This window comes from Sinocyclocheilus grahami, unplaced genomic scaffold, assembly GCF_001515645.1.
Source record: "Sinocyclocheilus grahami isolate Dianchi unplaced genomic scaffold, SAMN03320097.WGS_v1.1 scaffold1032.1, whole genome shotgun sequence".
NCBI lineage: Eukaryota > Metazoa > Chordata > Actinopteri > Cypriniformes > Cyprinidae > Sinocyclocheilus > Sinocyclocheilus grahami.
In genome coordinates this window covers 468,085-494,294 of record NW_015506211.1, presented here as the reverse complement: position 1 = coordinate 494,294, position 26,210 = coordinate 468,085, and the positions used below count along the sequence as shown (strand labels likewise).

Here is a 26,210-nt window from a genome sequence, read left to right as displayed (position 1 = left end):
AGACAGACAGACAGACAGACAGACAGACAGAAAGACAGAAACACAGACACACAGACAGACAGTCAGACACAGACAGACACACAGACAGACAGACAGACAGACAGACAGACCGACCGATAGATCGATAGATAGATAGATTTTATATTTTAATATATAATGTATTTCTGTGATGCGCAGCTGTATTTTCAGCATCATTCCTCCAGTCTTCAGTGTCACATGATCTTCAGAAATCAGTATAATATGATGATCTGCTGCTCGAGAAACATTTATTATTAGTATCAATGTTCAAACCAGTTTTGTTGTTTAATATTTTTGTGGAAACTTTTGTGATACTTTTTCCAGGATTCTTTTATGAATAGAAAGTTCTTTGATCAATGCATCCTTTTTGAAAAAAAAGTACCCCAACTCTATTCTATCAGATATAATAATAATAATAATAATAATAATAATAATAATAATAATAATAATAATAATATATTATAATAGATCGATTTTTGAACTTTAGCCATCTAGTCGGCGTTACAGAGCACCGAATACCAGGACAGCCAGGCACAAGAACAGTTTCTTTCCCCAGGCAATCTACCTCATGAACAGTTAATGTTCTCCCACTGCAATTAAAGTACAGTATGTGCAATAACCTTATACTTATTTATCAGCCTAAACCCTAGTACATCCCTACAACTTATTTTATTTTATTCTATTCCTATTCCATCTATAGCACACCTGTACATACAATTTATTCTTTTTTTGTGGTTTATATTTATGCATGTGTATTTTATTCACATCTCACTTTTATTATCAGTGTGTTGCTGTTGTCTCCGTGAACTGGAAGCTTGTGACACTAGAACTAATTCCTTGTATGTGCAAACATACTTGGCAATAAAGCTCTTTCTGATTCTGATTCTGATAATACATTACATTATAATTATAATACATTATAATATATTTCAATATTTTCATATTTACTGAATATTCATTTATTTAATATCTGTCACAGTATCTTACATGTTGTAGTGTATTATATGTTACAAGAGCATACAAGTGATCCAGTTCTGTTGCAACCAACTGGTTTTCGCATGGTTTATCGCCGCGGCTGTTGTGTGATTTCACAGTCAGTAGCGCCACCTGTCGCTTGAAGGCGGTATTGGCCGATGAACACATTGTGATGCGTTGCGCCACACCGCCACAGTGTGTCTTTCTCCTGGCAAACTTACCATCCCGCGTTAGCGCAGCGGAGGAAACGACAGCATCTCTCGTTTCACCAGAGGAGGAAAACAATGCCACTAACTCCAGGTGCAGCGAGTTTACGCAGAGATTGACACGAGCCATCGCTGCATCATCTATGCGGAGCGGGACGGGACAGGTGCACGGGGTGCAGGGCTACATTAGAAAGAAGACGAGAGCACAGACCCGCTTCGTTTTAAAGTTTAAAACCCCTTAAACACCGAGACGCTGCGACAGTCGTCTTCTCCACTGGATTCCGGGCGCGTTTCCCTGTGCGTAAAAGCGCACGAGCCTCGGGAGATTCCAAGAGTGCAACATTGCAACATCAAGCTGCGCGGGCAAGCGTGCGCTGCAAACACAACAGCACGAGCGTTCCTACAGAAGTGCACTGATATTTCCCATCTTTATATATGACAGCTCGTGATTGCATCCATCACCAGATGGCTGACTTGGTTTAGCTGATCACTGGCACTCGATCTAGCGCGGGAATCATAAGGAGAGGACGATGTTGTTGAAGGAATACCGGATATGCATGCCACTAACAGTGGAAGAGGTAAGTTCAGGAAGTTTATATTTAGTGATTGTGATGGTGAGATGTTGAAAAACTGAAAAACAGTTGATTCAGTATATCCAGCAACTCATTTGGAGATGCGACAATCAGAAGCGTTTACTCCAGTTACGTTCATTGCAGTTAATTTGCCCCAAATGCAATTTTCGTCTATTTTAGTTCAGTTTATTCCAGTTTTATTGTTTGCAACTTTTCCCTTTTTCCTCAGAGAAACATTACAGAAATCCACTTGGTGGTGCTGTGGAACTTTCAGTTCCCGTTACTCTTCGGCTGGGATTGGAGAAGTTGTTGTTCATTTAGTGTGGCTTTGACATGCACTTTTTAAAATGGGAAAACAAGATGGTGATGATTATTTTGATAAACTGTTCATTGCAGTCACTGGACGGGTACCTATTTTATAACGAGTCATTTACACAGAATAGACCGGTGCCAAATGCCTCGCTTCCAAACCAGTGTCTTTTCAGAAATTGAAAAGCCCAGCTCATTCATTGCTAGAGATCGCCATACTCTTTTATTTTATAAAGTAAATGAAAGATTAGCTCGGTCCCGATTACATTGGTTTGTTTGGATCCACACTGTAAAAAAAAAAAAATCCCGTAAAATTTACGGTAAAAAAACGGCAGCTGTAGTTGCCAGATTATTACCGTAAAAAATACGGTAGCAACGTTTTAGCTTTTACGGTTTTAACTTAAATGTACAGTTAAATACCGTAATTTCATTAACTGATATAATGTTAATATACCGAATTATTGAAGTACTGAAATCTGTTTTGTATCTTTGTAATACACTGATAACCACCAAATGCAGGAGGTGATGAGAAAGTCACACGATGAACCAAAGCTCATCACAAGCAGCTTTTAAATAATAACATATATAGAAGTTGCACAGCGTCATTCACACAAACACTAAACACCATCACGGTAACACACATGAAACTGAAATAATGCAATAAACATTCATTTAACAACATTAGGTGTAACACACAACCCTAATGTACAAAACTGATAAGAAAAAACTAAGACGACACATCGTTATTTCAACAAAAAAACATCAAATTTGAAATGTAACGCAGGGAATTCTGGGAATGTCAGTTTACGGTTATTCACTGTAAATTATACGGTCTTTTTCACTTCCAAAAACGGTATACTACCGTAAAATTAATGTCCAATACATGTAATGTCCAATACAGTTTTTCACCGTATATAGTAGGGGAATTTACCGTTAACCATTTAACAGGTTTTTACTGTAGCATTTTTACAGTCTTTTACCGTTAAATTCACGGTCATTTTTTACAGTGCACAGTTGCTGTATCCTTATGCAACCCCTGAAAACAAATCATTTAAAATCAGTCTGGATAATCAATCCATCGCGAATAGAACATTAGGAATGTCTGAAAGAACAAATTAAATCAGATGTTCATGTTAAAGTTGAGCAATTCAGTGGCATGTATGAAGGAAAACATGACTGGTTCAGAAAATCATTAGCTCAGTGTATAATGGAATATCTCCTCTATGAAAAGTAAATGTGTGTGGATAAATATACATTTTTGTTTGTTTTATTCATTATATTACTACGTTTGTTGACCAGTATGTCTTCATAAGCAACATTTAGTGCTTTGAATGTGATCTAAACATTGAGAAGTATTATCCTGACGATTTCTCTTCCCACTAACTGTAGTAGAAGATGTGTATGCGCATAAATCTGCATCTCAGATCGACTGAATGGATTTGAGCAGAGACTATCAGATCTATCAGCGCTTCTTAAGTGCTGTCTTGCCGTCATGTGCCTTTGTGCTTTTGCAGCCCATCTGCTGACTGACACCACAGATGTATTTTGTGTTCAAGCAAGCTGCATGTTAAAAAGCATCAGCGTTAATATCCATGCTTAATAAATCTAGGTACCCATCCATTTGTATGCTGTAAACAGAGTAAGCGAAACCCCGAATTAGCATTACATTCTGATGTTTCTTTTCTTTAACAGATTTGATTATCATTATAAATCAATCACCACATTTATTATGTGTTTGTGTACATGGGCGTGTGTTTTAATAAGAGGGAACAGCCATCTGCAAGCGTTATGGGTGATTGATTTACCTAGCAACGGCTGAGGCTGTTAGTTAAAATCTGTTTGGTCAGTTAAAGGTCTCATGAGAGGTTACTGAGCTGATTACAGGTCATGGCATCCCAGATGTCTTCAAATGACTGTTGCATTTAACAATCTCATGTTGACTGCAAAACATCAAGGACATTTTCTTGGCTCTTGGAAACAAGTGTGACTCTGGCTTTTCCTGTGTGTTGTATATATGGAGCACAAAACCAGCCATATGTCAATTTTTACAAATTGAGATTTATGCATCATCTGAAAGCTGAATAAATAAGCTTTCCATTGATGTATGGTTTGTTAGGATCGGACAATATTTGGCCGAGATACAACTATTTGTTACTATGAAAATCTGGAATCTGAGGGTGCAAAAAAATCTAAATATTGAGAAAATCATCTTTAAAGTTGTCCAAATGAAGTTCTTAGCAATGCATATTACTAATCAAACATTAAGTTTTGATATATTTACGGTAGGACATTTACAAAATATCTTCATGGAACATGATCTGTACTTAATATCCTAATGATTTTTGGCATAAAAGAAAAATCTATAATTTTGACCCATACTCTGTATTGTTGGCTATTGCTATAAATATCCCCCAGCGACTCAACACTGCTTTTGTGCTCCAGGGTCACATATCTGAGTTATCTTCTCTGTATGCATGCAGGGAGCAAACATTTCTGATAACATACGTATATCCTTGAGTGATAAAGACCTCTAAGTCACCTCCCAGACTTATTTTGACCCATACAATGTATTGTTGGCTATTGCTACAAATATCCCCCAGCGACTTAACACTGCTTCTGTGCTCCAGGGTCACATATCTGAGTTATCCTCTCTGTATGCATGCAGGGAGCAAACATTTCTGATAACATACGTATATCCTTGAGTGATAAAGACCTCTAAGTCACCTCCCAGACTTAATTAATTATAGATAATTCAGTTGTGGAGGGATGCCAGAAAAATGACTGCAGGAGTGAGGTGATAGAATGAAAGCACTTGCCCTGAGCTTTCCTTTCAAACTCTAGTAAGCTTTAGATCATCTCATCGCATGATAGGATTTTTCCCCCCTTCATATACCGTAGAAAATAAGCTGTGAATCTTTAGGTCGACATCAAATTGTTTTGATTCAGAAGTGTTTTGCAAATTCAGAATGAATCCGTTTCATTCAGTATTAGGGTTGCAAAGGGGTGGAAAATTCCTGGAGATTTTCCAAAAATCCCTGGAATATTAAAAAAAGGAAAAAAAAATTCTGGAATGTTTCCGAAATTTACTGGATATTTTCCACCTTTTTGCAACCCTATTCAGTATACATTTTAATATATTGTTCAGTGCATTTAAAATGCATTGGTTCTTAAAAAAATATATATATTTCTCTTAAAGTAGACGGTATGCATGTGTACAATTTTTATTTATTCATTTTTTTAAATACTTTTGTTTGTACCGAAAGCAACTTCATACTTGGTACCAAAAGTAAAATGTCGCACATTCACGCACACTGTGCAGAGCGAGAGAGAATGGCAGACAAACATCAACAACCTGATCTTCCTTCCTGGTATTGTAGTACTTTTAAAGTTCTCTCACCGGTGAATGACACATGATGTAGCCTAGCAGTTAATCCAGTCCCCGCTCTGCATATTTTGCATGTCTCGCTTAGTTAACACACCTGATTCAGATAACCAGCTCGTTAGAAGTGAGCTACATGCATGAACTGTGTTCCGATCGATATGATCCCTACACAGTGTTCATTGCTCCCTACTCACTGAGCGGGGGAAGTCCGTTGAAGTTTACTTCACTTCGGAACATGGGCTGGAATTGGGAACCGCTGATGTAGCCTATTGTAGTAATGTTGTCTCTGGTCTTCTGGTCTTCTGGTCTGTGAGCGTATATGCGTTCAGGGGGCGTGGCTTTGGACGGCGATTGCAGGGAGGGTGGGACGTTCGCTTTCAGTGCTATCAGGCTAAAGTTAGCATTTTCCAAGATCTCCTACTGCACCTTTAACTAGGCGTTTAATTCTGTTCTGTACACAATGCATAGAAATTTGTAAATGTGGTTGTCACTACCAGAATTTTTCTGGAGTCAGTTCAGTTGTTAGAATGCTGTTGTCGCTCCCGTAAATGACTGAACTCCGTATGAACAAGATTAAGCACTAAAAGGTGAATTTACCAAATTTAGCTGCAGTGTGTACATGGCCTGAGAGTGTGAGGGGAAAGGATAGAGAACATCCTGGAAATAAAGGTAAACAAAATCGGACTTTTTCAGTCTTTTGTGACTTTTGTACTGGGCTGAAGGTTTACCTTCCAACAAGACAATGACCCTAAGCACACAGCTAAAATAATGAAGGAGTGGCTTCACAACAACTCTGTGACTGTTCTTGAATGGCCCAGCCAGAGCCCTGACTTAAACCCAATTGAGCATCTCTGGAGAGACCTAAAAATGGCTGTCCACCAACGTTTACCATCCAACCTGACAGAACTGGAGAGGATCTGCAACTTGGAGGAATGGCAGAGGATCCCCAAATTCAGGTGTGAAAAACTTGTTGCATCTTTCCCCAAAAGACTCATGGCTGTATTAGATCAAAAGGTTGCTTCTACTAAATACTGAGCAAAGGGTCTGAATACTTAGGACCATGTGATATTTCAGATTTTCTTTTTTAATAAATCTGCATAAATGTCAACAATTCTGTGTTTTTCTGTCAATATGGGGTGCTGTGTGTACATTAATGAGGAAAAAAAATTAACTTAAATGATTTTAGCAAATGGCTGCAATATAACAAAGAGTGAAAAATTTAAGGGGGTCTGAATACTTTCCGTACCCACTGTATATGAAATATTGGAAGATCCAGTTAAATTTAATTCACAGTTTGTGGCTTTTAGTTCATGTGTGATGAGTTCATCTGATAGTTTACTTCTAGAAAGTTGCAGAATAAATTTTAGCTGTTTTTCTTTTGGGAAAATAGAGTAAAATATTCATGACTCATCCTGCACTACACTGCACTTTTTTTCAAATGCCATCTTTACTTTATTTATTATTGTCATATTTTTCCCAAATCGTTATGACTTCTTCAGTGGAACACAAAAGGAGACATTTTGAATAATGTAACTGGTCAAAAAAGTCATGCAGCTTTGGAGCGTCTTGTATGGATTATATGGATTTATATGGATTTATTTTGGTGGTGTGGGGGTTCAGCAAACACCGAGTGCATCATCATCATCATCATGCGCTGTCAGCACCATCCTCCATTTCAGCAGTGTCTTCTGTTATTTGTGCATGTATTCTTGGCCACAAGCTTCTGGTTGTGCATCTGAATGCGGCTGTTCGTAGCTGAAGCAGTGATGACTAAAGGATAACTGGTTCTTGCATTACTCGGATTCCTTGTGCAACCATAAGAAAGAATTCCATCATGGGATACTGGTGTCACCTTCTTAAATAACTTAACCAATAAGGTCAACTTAACCTCGGTCAATCAAATGGTTTCGTTAACATTGTTAGCCAATTATGGTTGTGAGTTCCCTCAACAGTTGTAAACTGAAAGCATCTGCTCCGCTCCATACCGCATGAGCTGCAGAGCCGCAGCAGGAGTCAGACTTCACTGATCACGTGAAGAGAGTGAGAGCGGCTGTTTACACCTGGTCACTTCATGCGTTTTGTCTGATGAGATAGCTATCCGATCGTGAAAAGGCCAGGTGTAAATGCCCTCCGAAACGCATTCGAGACGGATATAAATCCGATCGCTCAAGCCACTTCAGGAGGTGGTCTGGGCCAATTCCAGACGAACCTGGACAAGTGTAAATGCATCTGGTTGTTGAAACCACATATGTAAATTTTACTCCTCCCAAAATGTTAAAATAATAAACGTGTGAGAGCGTGTTATAGGCTATATGACATTATGGTCAGATATGACTGTGCTAATGCAACACGCATTGCAGTGGACGAGTAGCTGAGTATCTCTTCAGCAAGCCGACGCGCAAACTGCCGCGAATGAAACAAATACGCAGACGCTCAACACAACAATCATCTTCATTAAAAGTAGTAAAACAAACTTATCTTTCCAGTGCTGATGCCACGCACTCTCCTATTGCGGTCTTTGATCTTGAAATGAGCTGATAATTAATAAAATGCAGCGCTTATCTTTTGATTTTGTTTAACTTTGACGTTAAATTTAAATATAGCGCGGGAATTGAAGATCGGATTTATATCTGTTTTGCGACGACACGTTTATGTGGCCAAGTGTAAATGGAAACAGAGAGGCGCTTTCAGTGTGAGCGCTTCAGGTGTATATGAGAGTGAAAGTGCACATGGCAAAAATGACGAGGAAGTGATGGCGGACGGAGGATTTGGTTTTCAAGCAAAATGTAAAAGGCCGCTTCTTAAACCAGAGAAGGTGAACATGTTGGTTTCTTTGGCAAAAAACATGCAAGCACTGTCGCCGACAGCCAATTTACAGCAATAATCTGACATTAATTCAATCTTAAACGGATTAATTAGCACCAGCTATTACTTCACCACCTGGATGACGTCATTAACAACAGTCTTATATTGCCAAACCAACTTGGTTCAATGATGGATGTGTGACAGTTACTGTGGTAACTGTTCCCAGCGATGCCTTGTACTGTGGTAGTTAATCAGTGAGTTATGTCATTGTATGGAAAACGCACCCCTGGGTCGACTCTGATTCTCAAACAACACTTGATTATAATACTAAAAGGTTCTGCCATTTGCTCCACATTGCCAGTTTTCATAGCACTTTCTGGTTTGTTTTTGCCTGAAGAGCCTAATGCATTTTGCCTGGGGACTACATTTATAAATTATTATTATTATTTTTTTCATTTTGCAGGTAATTACTGTTTTTTTTCCCCAGTTCATTTTAAGTCCATTCTCCATTTGAGAGACACAGAAATGCATAACTATATGAAGGGAATGCTGCTTAAGTGAAAAACTCACTGCCATGATGTTAGGGTGTTGTGGGTGTGGCAGTGTTGCTATGCAGTTGCTGAGGTGGCTTTTAGCACATTTCTAGCTGGTTGCTAGGTCCTTGCTGGGATGTGCTACTGGCACAAATTTCTCCGATCTCTCTATATATGGCTCTTTTCCATTTTGTGCTCTGTAATTCAGTACAGTACTGTACGGTAGGGCTGTCAAAATGACTGAAAAACTAAATTCGAATTTTCTACTTAAATATGATCAAAATTCGAATTATATTCGAATTTAAAAGGCATAATTTCAGTTAGGGGGATAAAAGCTTTTGGCTTCTCTCCTGAGGCCACAAGAGGGCGCATCGAGCAAAATATTTTGCACGTTTCTTCAAAGCGTAATAAAATAACACGACTATTTTTGAAAAAAGGTGCATAATGTTTAAAATAATGTTTATAAACCATATACAATTTGGTTTAAAAGTTGTTTGGTTTCAGTTTTGACGTAAACAACAACATCTCCACACTGATGCTCAACGTTTTCCTCAATATATGAATGAAATGAATGAATTAATTAAAATATTAGTTAATTTATGGTTTTTCACTGTAAATTATAAAATGACTTGTGCTTCCAAATGACTTGTGCTTTTACTATCAAATAGGATTGGGTATCATTTGTTTTTTTTTCGATACCGGTGCCAAATCAATACTTTTAAAATGGCTCTGGTGCCTGAACCGACTTACATATATATATATATATATATTTTTTTTTTTATAATTTCCATTAGCACTATAAACACATGATGTCTGTTTCATTCATACTGGACGCCAGAGGGCGCCCTCACACAGAAAATCCACAGTCACAGAAGTAGCGGAACTCATGACCCTCCAGGAAATCCCTTATATGGACAAAGGCATGGCTATTATACTTGTAACTGAGTAAACAGAACATATAAACATTTTGAATGATAAAACAAAGACAATAAACACTCGACTGCGACACTATAGTTTATCTGTGTTATTCAAGCTGTCTCTGGTATTTTCATAATAATTAAGTATATTTATAATTCATTGCTAATCGATGTAATATTTTTAAAGTAGCCCATGGAACATATTTTCTGCCTCATTCTGTGACAAGAAGCCTCATCAGATCACAAAAGGAAGCATGTGACTGGTGTTGTGGAGTAAAAATGTTATAATGTTCTCGTGTTGGACAACAGGTTTAGAAATGTAAATACTAGGGAGGTTTAGCTTTAGGCATGTTAATTTAAGCGTGTTTAGCTTCGTTAACGGAAGGCTACCTGCTGCCATCAGAGCAAGTGTAATTACTGCATTCACGCGCTCCTCCGATGCTCTCATTTCCCGAGATGTGCTTTTAAGTCAGAATGTGGAAACAACATGGACACTCGCGTTACTACAAAGATGTGTTGGATTTGTATTATTAGAGCTTTCCGACTTGAGTTCACGTGCATGTTCTCAGTCGGGGAATTATTTTTCACGTGCGGTGCCAGTGATGATGCTTCTTACGTCCGTTAATCTGCGTTCGGATTCGGCTCTAGTACATACCGGTTAGATAAGGGCCTTTTGCACCACTTTAGTTCCAGAACTAAATGTACAGTACTAAAGTACTGGGATGATTTTGCGTGACCTATTTCCCAGTACCATTTAAAGGGTTGCATTCGCACCGACAGTGTGTACTAGGAAGTGACGTAAGCCGGTCGACAGCGACGTCATTTGTGCGCTGTGTTCAACAATGGAAACAAAGAAGGGCCCTGTCCCAAATGGCACCCTAAACCTTCGCGGTCTTCCTCTGAGTCTGCACTTTTGTGACATAATGCCGCTTTGACTGTCGGGTAGAAGTCTGCTGCGGAGCTCGCCCCGGTGCGGGTTCGAGGAGTGCGGATCGAGCGCGCATAACGGCAAAGGGGGCGCTCGCGAGTACCCTTCTGAACGCTAAAATGACGAATGGGACACCCTACGGTCTCGTGGACTTAACGGACACGCACGCGCACAAGGTGGCCATTGTAAGTCCGTAAGACCGCAAGTGCACATGAAGTGTTCCATTTGGGACAGGGCCAAGAACAACGTTAACAACAGGAGGATGGAGGATGATTTGTTCCTTCGAATTCCAACTGGATTTCCTCCATTGCGTAAATGTTCAAAAGTGCCTGCACTTCAGCGTCCGTCCATCTATCGCTGTTCTCCATGCTTGTGAAATAATTTGACACAATGTTTACAGTATGTTTACATGGCGTTTTAAATCATGGCGGGTGAGGGCGTTTTCGTACGCGTTTGGCCAATCAATGTCTACTTGCGTCACGGGTAGTACCAGTTGTGCTGGTTAGACCCTGCTCTGGAGTAGGAGCTAATATGGTTCTCGAAAAAGGCAGTCCGGTGCTAAAATCGCTCCCAGTTCCGGTGGTGCAAAAACACCAAAAAGTGGGAAGTTCCTCAATTAGTTCTGGTACTATGAAAAAGTTCCTGCGGTGCGAAAGGCCCTATAGGTACCATAGGTTTCGGTACCCAACCCTACTATCAAATTACATGAAATGTACCATTAAATGTTAGTTTTTCACCGTATAGAGTAAAGGAATTTACCACTAACCAATAGTATTTCACTGCGTCTCTACAACAAATAACCAACAACATTTTAGTCTGTCCAGACAAGGATGTTGGCAGCGTGTGCATTTTGGTGGACTGTGGATTCGATTTCATTAGCCTTGAATTATTTGAACATGACAGTCTTTTTTGTTTTCGTTTGATCTGTTCATTTGATCGAATTCATTTGTATTTCTTCATGTACAGTATGCTGTCTAGATATCCTCATTGTTTTTTTTCCCTGGTCTATTTGAACTGGCTGTGGCCCTTGAGCCTGCACTAAATTGAAGGCCAGAGAGGTAGACAGCTGGCTTTTGTTGTATTATGAAAGAGCTCCTGCAGAAGGTAATGTTGAGGCTGTTTGGAGGTCTCACACACATTGCTGGTGGGCACGTGGCTAATGGATCTGGTCCCAGTCCAGTGTTTTATGCTCGTCCCCATCGTCACATTCTATTAGCGGGAAAGTTTCCGTCAGCTGCGGTAGGTCAGATCATTCCTCAGTGTTTCCCCATGCGTCAAGTGTTTGACCCTACACCTAGTTTAAGGTCTGCCCACTGGCACCCTGACAGGAACACAAAGGTTACAGATGAAAGTGGGGAACATTAGTGGCAATGCAAAGGCAAATATAGCCTGTCACACAGGGCACGATGAGAAGAAAGCGTCTGGACAATCCCTGATGCTGAAAACACGACTGTCCTTCACCATCACATGGATAACTTTCATCTGGTTTTGTCATTTATCATTATATGTTGTTCCTGACAACACCAAAGAGTGGACGACAGACAGAGGATCATCAGTTACACTCAGCTTAGTGATTACTGATTGACTAATCTGTGTTATGACTGTGTTTAGATAATAGTAATAATAATATCATCATCATCATCATCGTCTAAACACACATTGATGATGGGCATAAAATAATAATAATAATAAATGTGAATTTCTCTTGTTGTTGTTGTTGTTATTATTATGTACCCATCCGCAATGTGTGAGATGATGATGATGATGATGAATAATTCATTATTATTAGCATTGTTACCATGCAAACTATTCTGGCTGATTTTAAAGTCATGTAAATGTTCAAATCATTCAAAAGTGAAGATCTTATCCACTTGTGGTCGCTGCATCTGTCACAGGTTCAGATTCACATCACAAATGGGCGATGATGGAGCTGAGATTGGACACGAGCACCCTGCGGTGCAGACTGATTTTATGAGGTGTGAAGAAGGCTCGAGAGCCAAACTGATGTCAGTGGCAGTGATAGAGAAGATGATGCTTGCGCTGGTAATGAGGTGCTGTTTGTTTAATGGAGAAACGCCCACAGCGCTTTTCATTGTCTAGATTACAGAGCACACAATACAAAGCACTCTTATCACGTACATGGGTTGCCACAATGCAATTCAGAATGTAGTGTGGTAATATTTGAAATGCATGTGTTTGAAGGTCATTGTGATGAGACAGAAGCTCTGAAACGTGCATGGGACTTTGTAGTGATTGGAAATAAACCTTGAATGGTCAGATCCACACACAGTTATGTCAAAATGCCAGTCGTGTGGAGGATTCTCGTAAACACAGTTGGTTATGTGTTACTCAAATGATCCGCTCTCCACCCAAATAGCCTATAAAAGCTGCTGTCGGTTAATGAAGGTTTGACGGATGAACTCGCGGCTCGATTGGACTCGTGTCAGAAAGTGATAAGACTTTCAGTTTAATGGAGGTCGTCGTCATTGATATTACTTTGGTCACTGTTGCTATGGTTACTGGTAAGGAATACGGGCTTGACTCCCGGTGCACATTCATACAGACAGTATTCGAGAAGCTACTGTGTGAACGGGACATTTCGAGACTCACACCTGAAAGTAAATGCGGTTGTCAATCCCAGAAACGGACAGTGTGAACGTAGCCTTAGTCTCAGTTAAACTTCACAGACTTTACTGAATGAATGTGGGCCAAATAGACAGAACTCAATAGGAACACAATAATTTTATTTTTTATAAAGTAGTAACAGTAAATGGAGTATTGTCATGGAGCATAAATATGTTCAGATGAGTGAATGTGTGTTCCTTCTGCCTCTTTCCCCAAATTGTGTCTTTTTTTGTAATTTAATTTTTTTTTATTCTACTTTCAAATGGTAATTAAGGTAAACTAAAATTAAATCAGAAATTATTATTAAATAATAAGAAGAAGAACTGAAATCAAATAAAATACAATAATAAAATAAACAAGGCAACATTTCTCATTTTAATTCAGTTTAACTTAATGTCCTAAAATAACTAAAACTAAACAAAATGTATAAAAACTATATAGACATATAAAAAATGACTAAATATTAAAATGACAAAATATTGCTAAAAGTTTTACTACAATTAAAATGAACACAAAATATAAAAATGAATAATATAAAACATTAATAAAAACTATAATAGTATCTCAATAACCTAGAATCAATGACTGCCCCTTGATAAATTTAAAGTAAAGAAATGTGTTTATTTAAAAATATACATGTTTTGCTTGTCCAGCTCTAATTAGATTGACTTGCTTATGTCTGTAGCAAAGCTCAAAAGTTCTATGATCATATTTCTGACTGCTGCTAACTATCGGGAGAGTTCCAAAAATTACAGAAATTATTATTAAATAATAAGAAGAAGAACTGAAATCAAATAAAATACAATAATAAAATAAACAAGGCAACATTTCTCATTTTAATTCAGTTTAACTTAATGTCCTAAAATAACTAAAACTAAACAAAATGTATAAAAACTATATAGACATATAAAAAATGACTAAATATTAAAATGACAAAATATTGCTAAAAGTTTTACTACAATTAAAATGAACACAAAATATAAAAATGAATAATATAAAACATTAATAAAAACTATAATAGTATCTCAATAACCTAGAATCAATGACTGCCCCTTGATAAATTTAAAGTAAAGAAATGTGTTTATTTAAAAATATATATGTTTTGCTTGTCCAGCTCTAATTAGATTGACTTGCTTATGTCTGTAGCAAAGCTCAAAAGTTCTATGATCATATTTCTGACTGCTGCTAACTATCGGGAGAGTTCCAAAAATTTATATTCTGTCATCATTTAGTCACGTCGTCATTTATCATGTTGTTCCAAACATGTATGAGTTTCTTTCTCCTGCTGAACACAAAAGAAGATATTTTGAAGAATGTTGGTAACCAAAGAGTTGACGGTTGCCATTAACTTTTTAGTCTTTTTTTCAGGCCCACAACCAAGACATTCAAAAGCACTGCTTATTAACTGCTGAATATGGGATGTAAATGAAGACCCTAAAATACCCTTGTCACTTGTCGCCTTTCACTGAAGCCGATCTCTGACATGAAAAGCAATGGCTTTCGCCGGAAAGCTGTCAAAGGAGAGCGACTGTTTCTGAAACACAACGCACGCCTGTCACGCTTGTATAGAGGTGTTTGGCAGGACGTGAGCTGAAGCTTATCACCCGCATCCGAGTCGTTTGCTGTAGCCATTGAGTCAGCCGGCACTCAATCGCATGTGTCCTCCTACACAAGGCCAGCTAATGAAGTCTTGCAATCAGCAAGCCCCCTGACTCTTAGACACGCTCCTCAAATCAGAGCAGGTCTGTGAGAGAGCTTGCCTTTGTGATTGCCTCTCTTGCCACCACTATAATGTGTTGATAAAAGCGGCCGGCTTTCTTCAAGGGGATCCCTGGTCTTTGCCGGCTGATTCCATCACCTGCTCTTGGTCAAGGCTTTAATTACGATCGGCTTGACTAAGAGAGTGTTTCCACGCATATTTTGTGGACAGCAGAGGGTTTGACAAGGGACTTGAGCTGATGATCGTTTATTTTTGAGTAGCCTATATTGTAACCGTTAGTTAGAGATGCACTTAAATAAATAAAAATCAATGCTTTAAAAAAACTACAAGTAAATTTAGGCATCTCAACATTATAATGTACAGTATGAAAAAAATGTAATTTTAAGATCACATTTAACACCCTTGATAAATTATTAGTGTTTTTAAAGATGAACTTTCAGTGACTGCACAGGTATAGTTAGGGTAAATGAGCACGAGCAATTAAATAACTAATATAGAGTGATTAATATGTATAAAAATGTCAAATATAAATGGATGGCCGATAAGGTACAGATAAAGTATACTGTAGACCTAATAGTGTTAATTCTAGTGGCCCTGGATAGTTGTACAAATTATTTTACAAAATGTATTTTTTAGGGCCGTCAAAGTTAGGGGCCATTCACACAGAAAGCGCCTTTGCGTATATAAAAACGCGAGACGCAACGCTCAGGAATGTTTTTTTTTTAAAAGCGCAGCGTAGAACGCGAGGGTCTCGAGATGTGCTTTTGAGACGTGATGAAATAACGACAATAAAGGACAAGTTGTGATAATCGCTTGAAGAAATGTTATATAATTCAGGGTATCTGGACACAACCACTGTGAGCACCTCCTCCGCCATGTTGCCGTCAAATACAGTAGCCAACTTGCTACTGTAAACAGAAGCTCGCAATGCTTGCCCCACCTCCAAATTCTTCTGATTGGTCCACTGCTTTGGAATTGACATTGATGAGCGGCACTGCGTGTAAAAGTTTAAATTCTTTTAACTTGACACGGCGTCTTAAAAATGCAGAGACGCGAGCGTAACAGGTCATGCACGTCCGTCAAGCGCGTGTTTACATAGAAAAACAATGGAAAATTAGCACATTGGAATGGAAAATCGCGTTCTGTGTGACCGGCCCCTTAATGCGTTGACTTCAAATAGTTATTACGATTATATTTTAAATGCGAATAACTTTTAAACACTTTGCTTTTTGTGAAAAAAAGTTTCTTTAGATTTAGAGATCTAACATTTTTTTCTACTAATAGGTACAGGTGCTTTTATTTAATGTAATGTTAACATTATTTATTTAAAACTGAATTTATTTAATTTTGAGAACATTATAATTTCGTACTTAAAGGGATAGTTCACCCAAAAATTTAAATGATGTCATCAATTACTCACCCTCAAGTTGTTCCAAACCTGTATGAATTTAAATATTTTTGAATTAGCCCTTTCTCACATAAGTTTTACATATTCAAGTTGAACCCCCTCCCCAACCCCCCAAGTTATTTTAGAACATATCGCCTTATTATTTCCATGGCGATGTATGATGCTTGTCACATGACACACCCCAGCCACAATAGCACTGTACGACAGAAGTATCACTTTTATTTAGTTTTCCCTGTTTTAGTCAAAATATTCACAAATTGTTAAGTACGTCATCTGACGCATCTGATATTCGCAAATACATGTAAGTGAATATGTTGTGTCGTTTACAAACCTTTATTATGATCTTGTTAGTTGATTTATAACGTGCAATGGCCACTGCATTTCTGTCGGATTTACAAAACGTAAATTCATTAGTTACTCCCGAAATATGTGAAAGTAAGTGGCTGGTGAACTGGGAGAAGAATAGAGTAGAGGTCTGTGCGGGACTATTTCTTTACAGCTGTCGCGAATGAAAAGTGTTGATTGCGGCATTACATTTAGATCTGATCATATCGCATCATATTTCTTTTTACGCGTTTTACAGCGTTGCACATTATAACCAATCACACACGATTCTGTTGAGTTTATGAATGCAGTGGCCAATCAGAAGCATTCAGATGGGTTATATTGTTCATTCAGACTGATTCGCAAACACGGAAAGCGCACGAACACAAGAGGCGGGATTAATCGCATGAACCAATCACAGCCGATCATAACCAGTCAGATCCAATCATATCGTTATTCCACCATTCCACCATTCATTCTCAGTTACCCCCCACCAAACTCACGGCATGCTTTGTGCCGAGTTCACACTGCACGATTTTCAAAGACGTCGCATCACTGTTGGTTTCACACTGAACGACTATCTGGGGTAGCATTCAGTTGTTGCTGTGATCACACTGCACGAGACAGGAGGTTACACACTGCATGACTTCACAATAGGAAGAATCGCCGACAGCTCTGTCTGGCGCAGGGTTGCCAGGTTTTCGCTACAAAACCCGCCCAATTACTATACAAAAGTAGCCTGAAAATAGCCCAATTGCTTTCGAGGGGGTCCCTCAGTAAAAATCGCATTCGGGGGTAAAATAATTTTTTTTTTGGCGGGGGTCTCCTGGTACAATTCACATTCCAGAGCCTAAATATCACGTTATTGGGGTAGCTTCAACCTGCTGCCATAAAAAACAACCGGCGGCAATCACGGATTTGGCAACACTGGTCCACAAACTACGTTTCATATAACTCCTCCCCAAACTTCTCGCTGCCCTGTATCGTGCTCTCTCATTGGCTGTAGGTCATCGCCGATGTGTTATTCAGTCAGAACTCATTGCATACAGCGTGATTGTGAATCGCCAACAGCTCCAGATATTTAGCATGCCAAATATTTCACGGTCGTCAGCGATGCGTCGGCGATTCCCTCAGATCGCGTCTTTGATAATTCACACTGCGTGATTGTCACTCGCGTGAACGAGCACAGATTTGCCTCCGATTTCGGGCATTTGTCTGCGATTTCGCAAAACCTGTCGGCGAGTGAAAAATCGGGCTAAAATTGTGCGGTGTGAACTCGGTATTAGGGAGTCTGTTAAAACTCAATGGGCTCAGGGGAGGCGAGAGAGACGCGGACTCTTTCTCTTCTGGTGTCGCTGTTGGACAATGTGTCTTTATAAAAACTAGTGATTTATACACTTTTTAATGTTATATTTTGTTATATTGGTGTTGTTTCATTTTTGTACTACAATTTTTTTTCCTCATCCAATATTTTGAGGGACACTGCCATCCTTGCCTCCTCTGAGGAAACGCCCCTGGTGCGATGTAAGTAAGAGATTCGCAGCTTCAGTGATTATAATGTGAGTTGTTTGAGAGTACTTAAACTCACGCTAGACTATAGTCAGCGATAATGTAAATTCTTTGCTCGCTTTCGGTATATAATTTTTCCGCTGTTTGAATTAGTAACTTACCGTACAATGTTTTTATTAAACTGTGATCACGTTAAATATAAATTCAGTCCCTTGCATGGTGGGTCATTATATTTGGGGGTTCATGGTATCAAACTAATTGAAAAAGCTTGGTCTAAATAAGCAGAAACTTGCATTTCTTGAAATCGTCCCATTTTGCAGTAAATGTAATATGCTGAATCTATATTGTCAAAACTTTTTGTACGAAGTGACCAGCAGTTTTACTTTTCCACAAGACGAATGTCTGTCAAAATGCAATGTTGAGCCCTGCCATACACTGAACAATCATTTAGAGGATTTATTTCTCATTCCCAGCTCTTTGCAGTGCACACAAGGCCTTTGTTTACTCGAAAAAATGGGTCATTAAAACACATTACTGCCTCAGGCTAACTTCATGTAAAAAGGCAGTTAATGGAAATGTGGTTTGTTAGTTTATTAGAGTGCTGTTTTCACCCGAAGACGCTGCCAGAGCTCCATTAGTCAGATAGCCTCTCAGCACAAGGTCATGTTAGCGCTTCATTCATTGCAGTTTTGTCTGCCAGTATGGTCATAGCGTACCCACAGACTAAAGCAACAGATGTCAGAGTAGGCGCGGTGCAGTTTGTGGTGACAACGCCATGCTGACAGCACCACCTGTGCGAGGCCTGTCCTTCAGGAGACTGTGGGGTTGTTGAGTCAGGCCTGAGCCATCAGTCCAAGAGCTCAGATGGGGAGCATTGTAAAGTCACACCCCTAGACCAACGCCAAATGCAACAGACGAGAGTTGTGTAAGCTGAGCGTCCACATAACTTAAATGTCAGAACGCTGCTCGTCTTGGTATGTTTACGTCAGCTAGTTCTGTAGAACATGGCACGAAGATGGGAAAGGATGTTGGATCTTGTGTGTTCATTTTTAAGATATGATCTGCTACTGTGGTCCATTCAGTCAGCAGCATGATGGGACTAATGATCTAGGAGGCTGATTTATCTACATTCTGGCGACCACCAGATCTGGTGTGATTACACATTGGGGCAGATTTGGTCATTAAAGACATTGGCTGTGTCTCACAACCTAGTGAATTGACTAAACTTGGAAACTTTCTGTGTGAAATCAACTGAATTGGAGCCACTTAAGCAGCTCCACACGGCAGAACATGCAAAGGAACCGCCATAGAACTAAAAGACCCATCATTTACAAGCTTCTACACATCTCTCGCCCCCTTGAGTGTTTATTTATGAAATGTTTTGGCTAATTTGACTGCTGCCAATGAGAGAGTAGTACTTTTGGCCTCATTAAATATTTTAGAGCTTGGCATTACTAGAAAAATGTAATTCATAAAATGCCCAAAGAGTTTACTTGTATGACATTTTCAGGTCTAGAAATACCGTATTGGCCCGAATATAAGACGACCCTGATTATAAGACGACCCCCCTTTTGCCAGATGTACCTTTTGGAAAAAGGCTTTTTAAAAACCAAATCTTGTTTTTTCTCAGTAAAACACATTTTGTCTTCAATTATTTTCATATTGCATATTTTTCCTATTTAAATGTTTGTTTTGAAAGTATGGTAAAAACTGTTAAAATGTACCAACAATCACATTTAAAAAATATACACTTTTTGATATGCCATTAAATAAATAAATAAAAAAACGGTAACCCACCTGATTTAGGACATTTAGGCTATGCATCTAATAGTAGCCTACCAAACTCTTATTAACAGTAGAAGTTAAATCTTACTGTAGTCTTCAAATCTGGGTACTGTCTTACATTTTAAAATCACAAAGAGAGCTTGGTCGCATCAGGCTAACGTGACCGTCACGACTCATGCAGCTGTAAGCTTTTCTTTTTCTTTTGTTTTTACTCTCGATCTTTACAACACGCATGACATTACGTATTTCATGGCACACTCGTTTCATGCATATTTAGCGCCACCTATTGTTGTGGGTGTATTATTGACATGTCAAAGTCTAGACCCTGAATATAAGACGACCGCGTTTTTTCAGATGTATTTCCAAGAAAAAAACATAGTCTTATATTCGGGTCAATACGGTAACACTTTTATAATTCTTCAAAGAATAAAGAAAATTGTTGAGGGGGTGAATTAAAATGAGAAATATCTTGATCTATTAGGCCCCCCTTAGAAGTTTGTTGAGGCCCCCTAGTTGAGACATCAAATCAATTTAATTGAACCCCGAATTAGTGGACATAAAATATCTTCCTATTTTATTATGCTTTTAAGTTTAAAAAAATTAAGTAAACCCCAATTATATAATCATCATGGATAACATTTTGCTTTTGTGATTTTGTGGTTTTGGGTTTTCTGAGAAAACCGTTATGACCAGGCCTGAGCAGGATAATGGTTTGTTCTTTTGTGACTCATTTGTCTCTCTCAAGATAACAATAGCTGCCTCTGATCATTTCAAACATGACAAAAGTCTTTAGCTCACAAAAGAGTTTAATCACTGCAGAATTACCATTCTGGCATTAAAATAGCATCTGAAGAGAACTGACTTTCTTCAGAAATGTTTCAGTGGCATTTTCTTTTCCCCTCTAAAAAATAAAAAATAGTGTTTATAAGTAGGCCACTGCTTTGTGCACATGGGCAACCACTAGGCTTGCCACGATAGACAGTGCTGGTGGTGATACCGGTGTTAAGCCGCAACACCGGTAACGTCACTTGCCCACCACATCACCGACCCCCACCGTCGTTTAGATTTTTTATAGTAATAAAAGTCATTTAGTTCAGTAAAAGAACAGACACTACAATTAAAAACTCAACACGGCTGCTCAATGCAGCGTGCCGAACGACAGTCGCATCACAGATCAGATTTCATTTCTCCAGTGAAGAGAGTGAGTCGAGCTGACTGACGAGAAGAGTGAGGTGAGACAGACGAGAAGAGTGTGGTGAGACCGACGAGACGAGTGAGGCGAGACCGATGAGGCGAGACCGACGAGAAGAGTGAGGTGAGACAGACGAGAAGAGTGTGGTGAGACCGACGAGACGAGTGAGGCGAGACCGATGAGGCGAGACCGACGAGAAGAGTGAGGTGAGACAGACGAGAAGAGTGTGGTGAGACCGACGAGAACGATCGCGGATGATTTAGTTTCGAAACGAGATGCAAAAGCACCTGTTTGGCAATATTTTGGATTTTGAAAATCCTGTTGACTTTTGCCGTTTATCTAAGATGATTTTGGAAGTTTTTTTTAAACATTCGTTTCTTATTTAATTGGTTCCACAGTGTTTGCTGATTTTTACTTTATTTAAACTTTGTGTCATTTATTTATTTTATTTGACATCAAGGTGTATGCCGTGCCTCCAAGCTTTCTTACTCGTTTTGCTAATAAACTTTCTACGTTTCTTATTTATTTGGTTTTATATTATACATGTTTACTCATTTCCAGTTTTGTACAGGCTACCTATTTAAACTTTATGCAGGTTATTTGTTATTTTATATTAGGCATAGCCTGCCCTATAGCATGGTGTATTTTTATTTGTTTTGTTAATGCAAGTTCTATGTTTTATATATAGGCTAAAGTGAGTTTGACGTTGTATTTTGTTGTTGCATTCAAGCAATTGACGCCGAACTGCTGCTAATTCGAAGTGAATGTAAAATGTGCACGCCGCTTTTACAAGCTATTTAAAAGCGGAGGAAAGCGAGGAAAAGAGGGAACGCCCTCGCGGTGATCCCGGTATTACCGGTGTTGTCACACGTCGATTAACCGGTGGGAAAATTTCCTCACCGTCACAACCCAAGTAACCGCAATAACCACAGCTATATTTTCCAATTTTCCACAAGTGCCACCTACTGTTAGAGAGTGGATTTGCATTCAGCCCATCTGCCATATTTGTTCAAACCATTTTTATATAACATACATAATCATAAGGCTGAAATGTGAAGTTTTTGATAAAACTTGTATTATTTGAAGTGTAAAGTTGTTACAATCTTAGTTTTTAACCTTTTACAGTTTATGATGTTACCATAGACATTGGTGTTGTTTCAAAACAACTTTGCTACCTAAACAGTATGTCGTTTTTAATTTAACGTGTAATTTTAACTGCAGATTCCAGTCAAAATTCCCCATTCCTTCGGTCCAGAACCAGTCCAGAGTTTGCAGATACCCAGCTAAAGAGATGGTCTCAAAATTTGAACGTGCTTAACAGGAACTTAATGTTAGCAGAACGCTCTTAGAACATATTTTTGTTAGCTGTTAGCAGGCTGACATTTTAATTGATAATTGTATTTTTTTGACGAGTGATAGATGTTGTTGCTCATGCAACATACTGTAGTTGAGCAGAGCATAACTTTTTGCACATAAACGGTGTTACAATGTAGTGATAGACAGTGAAGGTCATGTGATCCACCACCTGATACGGTTGGATACGTCAGCAGAGAAGAAACACCTGCTGTAAACTAAGAGCACAGACACGCAGAAACCTTCAGAGAATGAACGGGGATGGTAGTCTGTCGATTAAAGTCAATATTGAGGTGCACAGATCAGAGCAGAGCTGTTCAACGCTTCATCTGTACAGCAGTGTGGTGTGCTGATGTGTGACGAGGAGATAATAGAAATTGATTAATCAGTTGTTCAGAAGCAATAACGCTGATGAAAGGCCACAGACATTTCTATCAGAACACTTGTCTCAGTCAAAGGGGTGTCGACGACCCGCCGCACAATTAATTTAGGATTACATCACTTGCTCACCAATGGATGCTCTGCAGTGAATGGGTGCCGTCAGAATGGGAGTCCAAACTTATTAAAACTTCACAATAATCCACAAGTAATCCACACGACTCCAGTCCATCAGTTAACATCTTGTAAAGCGAAAAGCTGCATGTTTGTAAGAAACAAATCCATCAAGATATTTTTAACTTCAAACTGTTGTTTCTGAGTCCTCTATCTATAATATTGCTTTCTCCAGTGAAAACGTCATCTCACCTGAATCAGGAGAGAAATATGCACAGATCAAGCACCGTTTACAAGCGAAAACAGCCCAAAACACTTCTTAACTTTTGATGTGAGAGAACAACAGGGAATGGACTTTTTCACTGAACAAAGCGTTATTATGGATTATGGACTCATATTTTGGGTAGAAGCAAAACAAATGATGGATTTTTTTTTATTTTTTAGAAACATGCAGCTTTTCACTTCACACAACTTTAATTAATGGATTGGAGTCGTTTGGATTGCTTGTGGATTATTGTGATGTTTTTATCAGCTGTTTGGACTCTCATTCTGACGGCACCCATTCACTGCAGAGCATCCATTGCTGAGACACTGATGCAATGCTACATTTCTCCAGATCTGTTCACATGAAGAAACAAACTCATCTACATCTTGAATGACCAAATGGTTTAGTCAATTTTAGTCAGTAAATTTTCATTTCAGTAAACTATTCCTTTAAGGTGCAAGAAGATTTTTTTCATGCTTTTATATTTTGTTTTGTTGGCAAAAAAAGAAAAGTAGAAGTTATGTAGATATAGCTTTTCTCTTTTCTTTATTTGTATATGTCAAAAGTAACTAAATTGTCACAGTGTACTTGGATATTGTTATATTTTGTCCAAAATAAACATTGCTTTTCCGGAAATGTATTGCAGTATAATGGGAAGACATTCTTTTTAGCTGAGAGACATGGAACATTTGACTGATAAAAGGAAATTGAAGGACATAAATGCAAACTGATGGTATTTTTTTCATCCATTTGATTTATCTCTCGAGTGCATGCTGAAAGCATTGTTATCATATTGCATGCTACTAGGATGCAATTTCATTTAAGCCACAGATTGTTCACAGCAGCATGCATCTGTAGTATAGTCTACATGGTTAAATGTCACACCTTATGATGCATTAGCCACATAATTCATATCATCATACCAAGATGATATTTAAGATAAAGACCTACAAAGAAAACATTGCTATTATAATAGACAGTAGATTCACATTAAAATGCATTTTCTCATAAAGTAGTCCTGCAACAAATATATAACAATAGCATTTCTCATTGCAATCTCATTTCTCAGCATGAAACAGATGCTGCCAGCTTTCTAAACAGTGCCGTCCTAGATTTCCTCAATCCTTTAGTATGTGGTCTGTTGCAACATATGATGGACTCAGGTGGTAGCCCACAACAAAAAAAAGTGTAGCTTAAAATATAAAACATTCGACACCGTTGCGCTACGGGTGTCCCGAGTTCGAATCCCGGCTCGAGCACCATTCCCGATCCCGCCCCCTCTCTCTCTTTTTCCCACTTCGCTTCCTGTCAGCTCTACACTGTCCTATCATAATAAAGGCTAAAAAAAGACATATATATATAACATTTCATTATCACAAAATTGTTCTGCTTTAATGTTAAATGGTAAAAGTAAATGTCAACCACCCACGCTCAAGCCCAGTGGTGTCCTGCCAAGCTATATCAATTACATATTTTTATATTTTTAAAGACATACAGCCAGTCTGCCCACATGCGGAAACTCCGATAATTAACACAGCTCCCTGAAGGAAACCAGTTTAAGCTGCTTTTCATGATTTCTCTGTTTAGCTGAGAGCATGCTTTATTTTTATACTAGATTTTAAAAAGCATTTTCTGAAAATATAAAATTTAAGTGGTACAGAAACCACCGCCACAATGCTAGGGTATTATAAATGGTTGCCGGGGTAGTTGCTAGTGTAATCTGGCTGTTGCTATGTGGTTGCTTACTGGCCCAAGTCAAAAGTACAGTATATAAGCCTGTTTTCTGCTACATAAGGAAAAAAAAGTTATGCTTTGGTAAATCATAATTATATAGAAAGTTACAAAGAATTACATCATAATTGTGACATAGAAAAACTATGTTATAAAATTCTAAGTCATAATAATGAGACAAAGTGAAATTATAACATGCTAAGCTTATGAGATAAAAGTTGGAATTATGACAAAATATGAAATATGAGGTTAAAAAGTCATCATTATGACACACGTTGAAATAATGTCATAATATCGGATTTATATCCCTTTATATTTTAACTTTTTATCTCAAAATTAAAATCTGCAAAATCCAACTGCCCAAATTCGGCAAACTAGCTCTGATTCCTGACTTCTCCAGACTGGAAATCGATTTAGTCTTGTCTGTGTCTGTGCTATTTTTCTTCAGAAGTCATGAGCGAAACTAGAGTTGTGTGTATCTCTAAAACCTCTCACACAAGTGTGCATCAGCTCGGGCATCTGTTGTTGTTGTGTCTCCAGTACTTTGTTGTTTTTCCATTTATTTTTGTTTAACTGTGGTCTGTGTAAGCTTTTTTAAATAAGGTTTAAAAAAAAATAAGGTAACTGTGTGTTGTTTTTAACTCACAGTTTATATCTCGCAATTCAGAGTTAATATCTGGCAATCCTGAGTTTATACCTCGCAATCCTGAGTTTGAGTTTTTATCTCGCAATCCTCAGTTTTTATCTCGCAATTCAGAGTTAATATCTGGCAATCCTGAATTTATATCTTGCAATTCTGAGGTTGAGTTTTTATTTCGCAATCCTGAATTTATACCTCGCAATCCTGAGTTTGAGTTTTTATCTCGCAATCCTCAGTTTTTATCTCGCAATTCAGAGTTAATATCTGGCAATCCTGAGTTTATACCTTGCAATCCTGAGTTTGAGTTTTTATCTCGCAATCCTCAGTTTTTATCTCGCAATTCAGAGTTAATATCTGGCAATCCTGAATTTATATCTTGCAATTCTGAGGTTGAGTTTTTATTTCGCAATCCTGAATTTATACCTCGCAATCCTGAGTTTGAGTTTTTATCTCGCAATCCTCAGTTTTTATCTCGCAATTCAGAGTTAATATCTGGCAATCCTGAATTTATATCTTGCAAT

At 38.4% G+C, this 26,210-nt stretch overlaps 1 protein-coding gene across 1 annotated transcript in view; it reads left to right on the top strand.

Annotated features, from left to right (window-relative positions):
* The first annotated feature begins 1,098 nt into the window (after window positions 1–1,098).
* Window positions 1,099–26,210, top strand: part of LOC107565855 (cytoplasmic phosphatidylinositol transfer protein 1-like) — a 94,374-nt gene continuing 69,262 nt past the window's right edge. Inside the window, exon 1 of the mRNA XM_016251142.1 lies at window positions 1,099–1,777. Within this exon, the coding sequence (XP_016106628.1) occupies window positions 1,730–1,777 (48 nt within the window). The 5' untranslated portion in view covers window positions 1,099–1,729. The remainder of the gene's footprint in view (window positions 1,778–26,210) is intronic.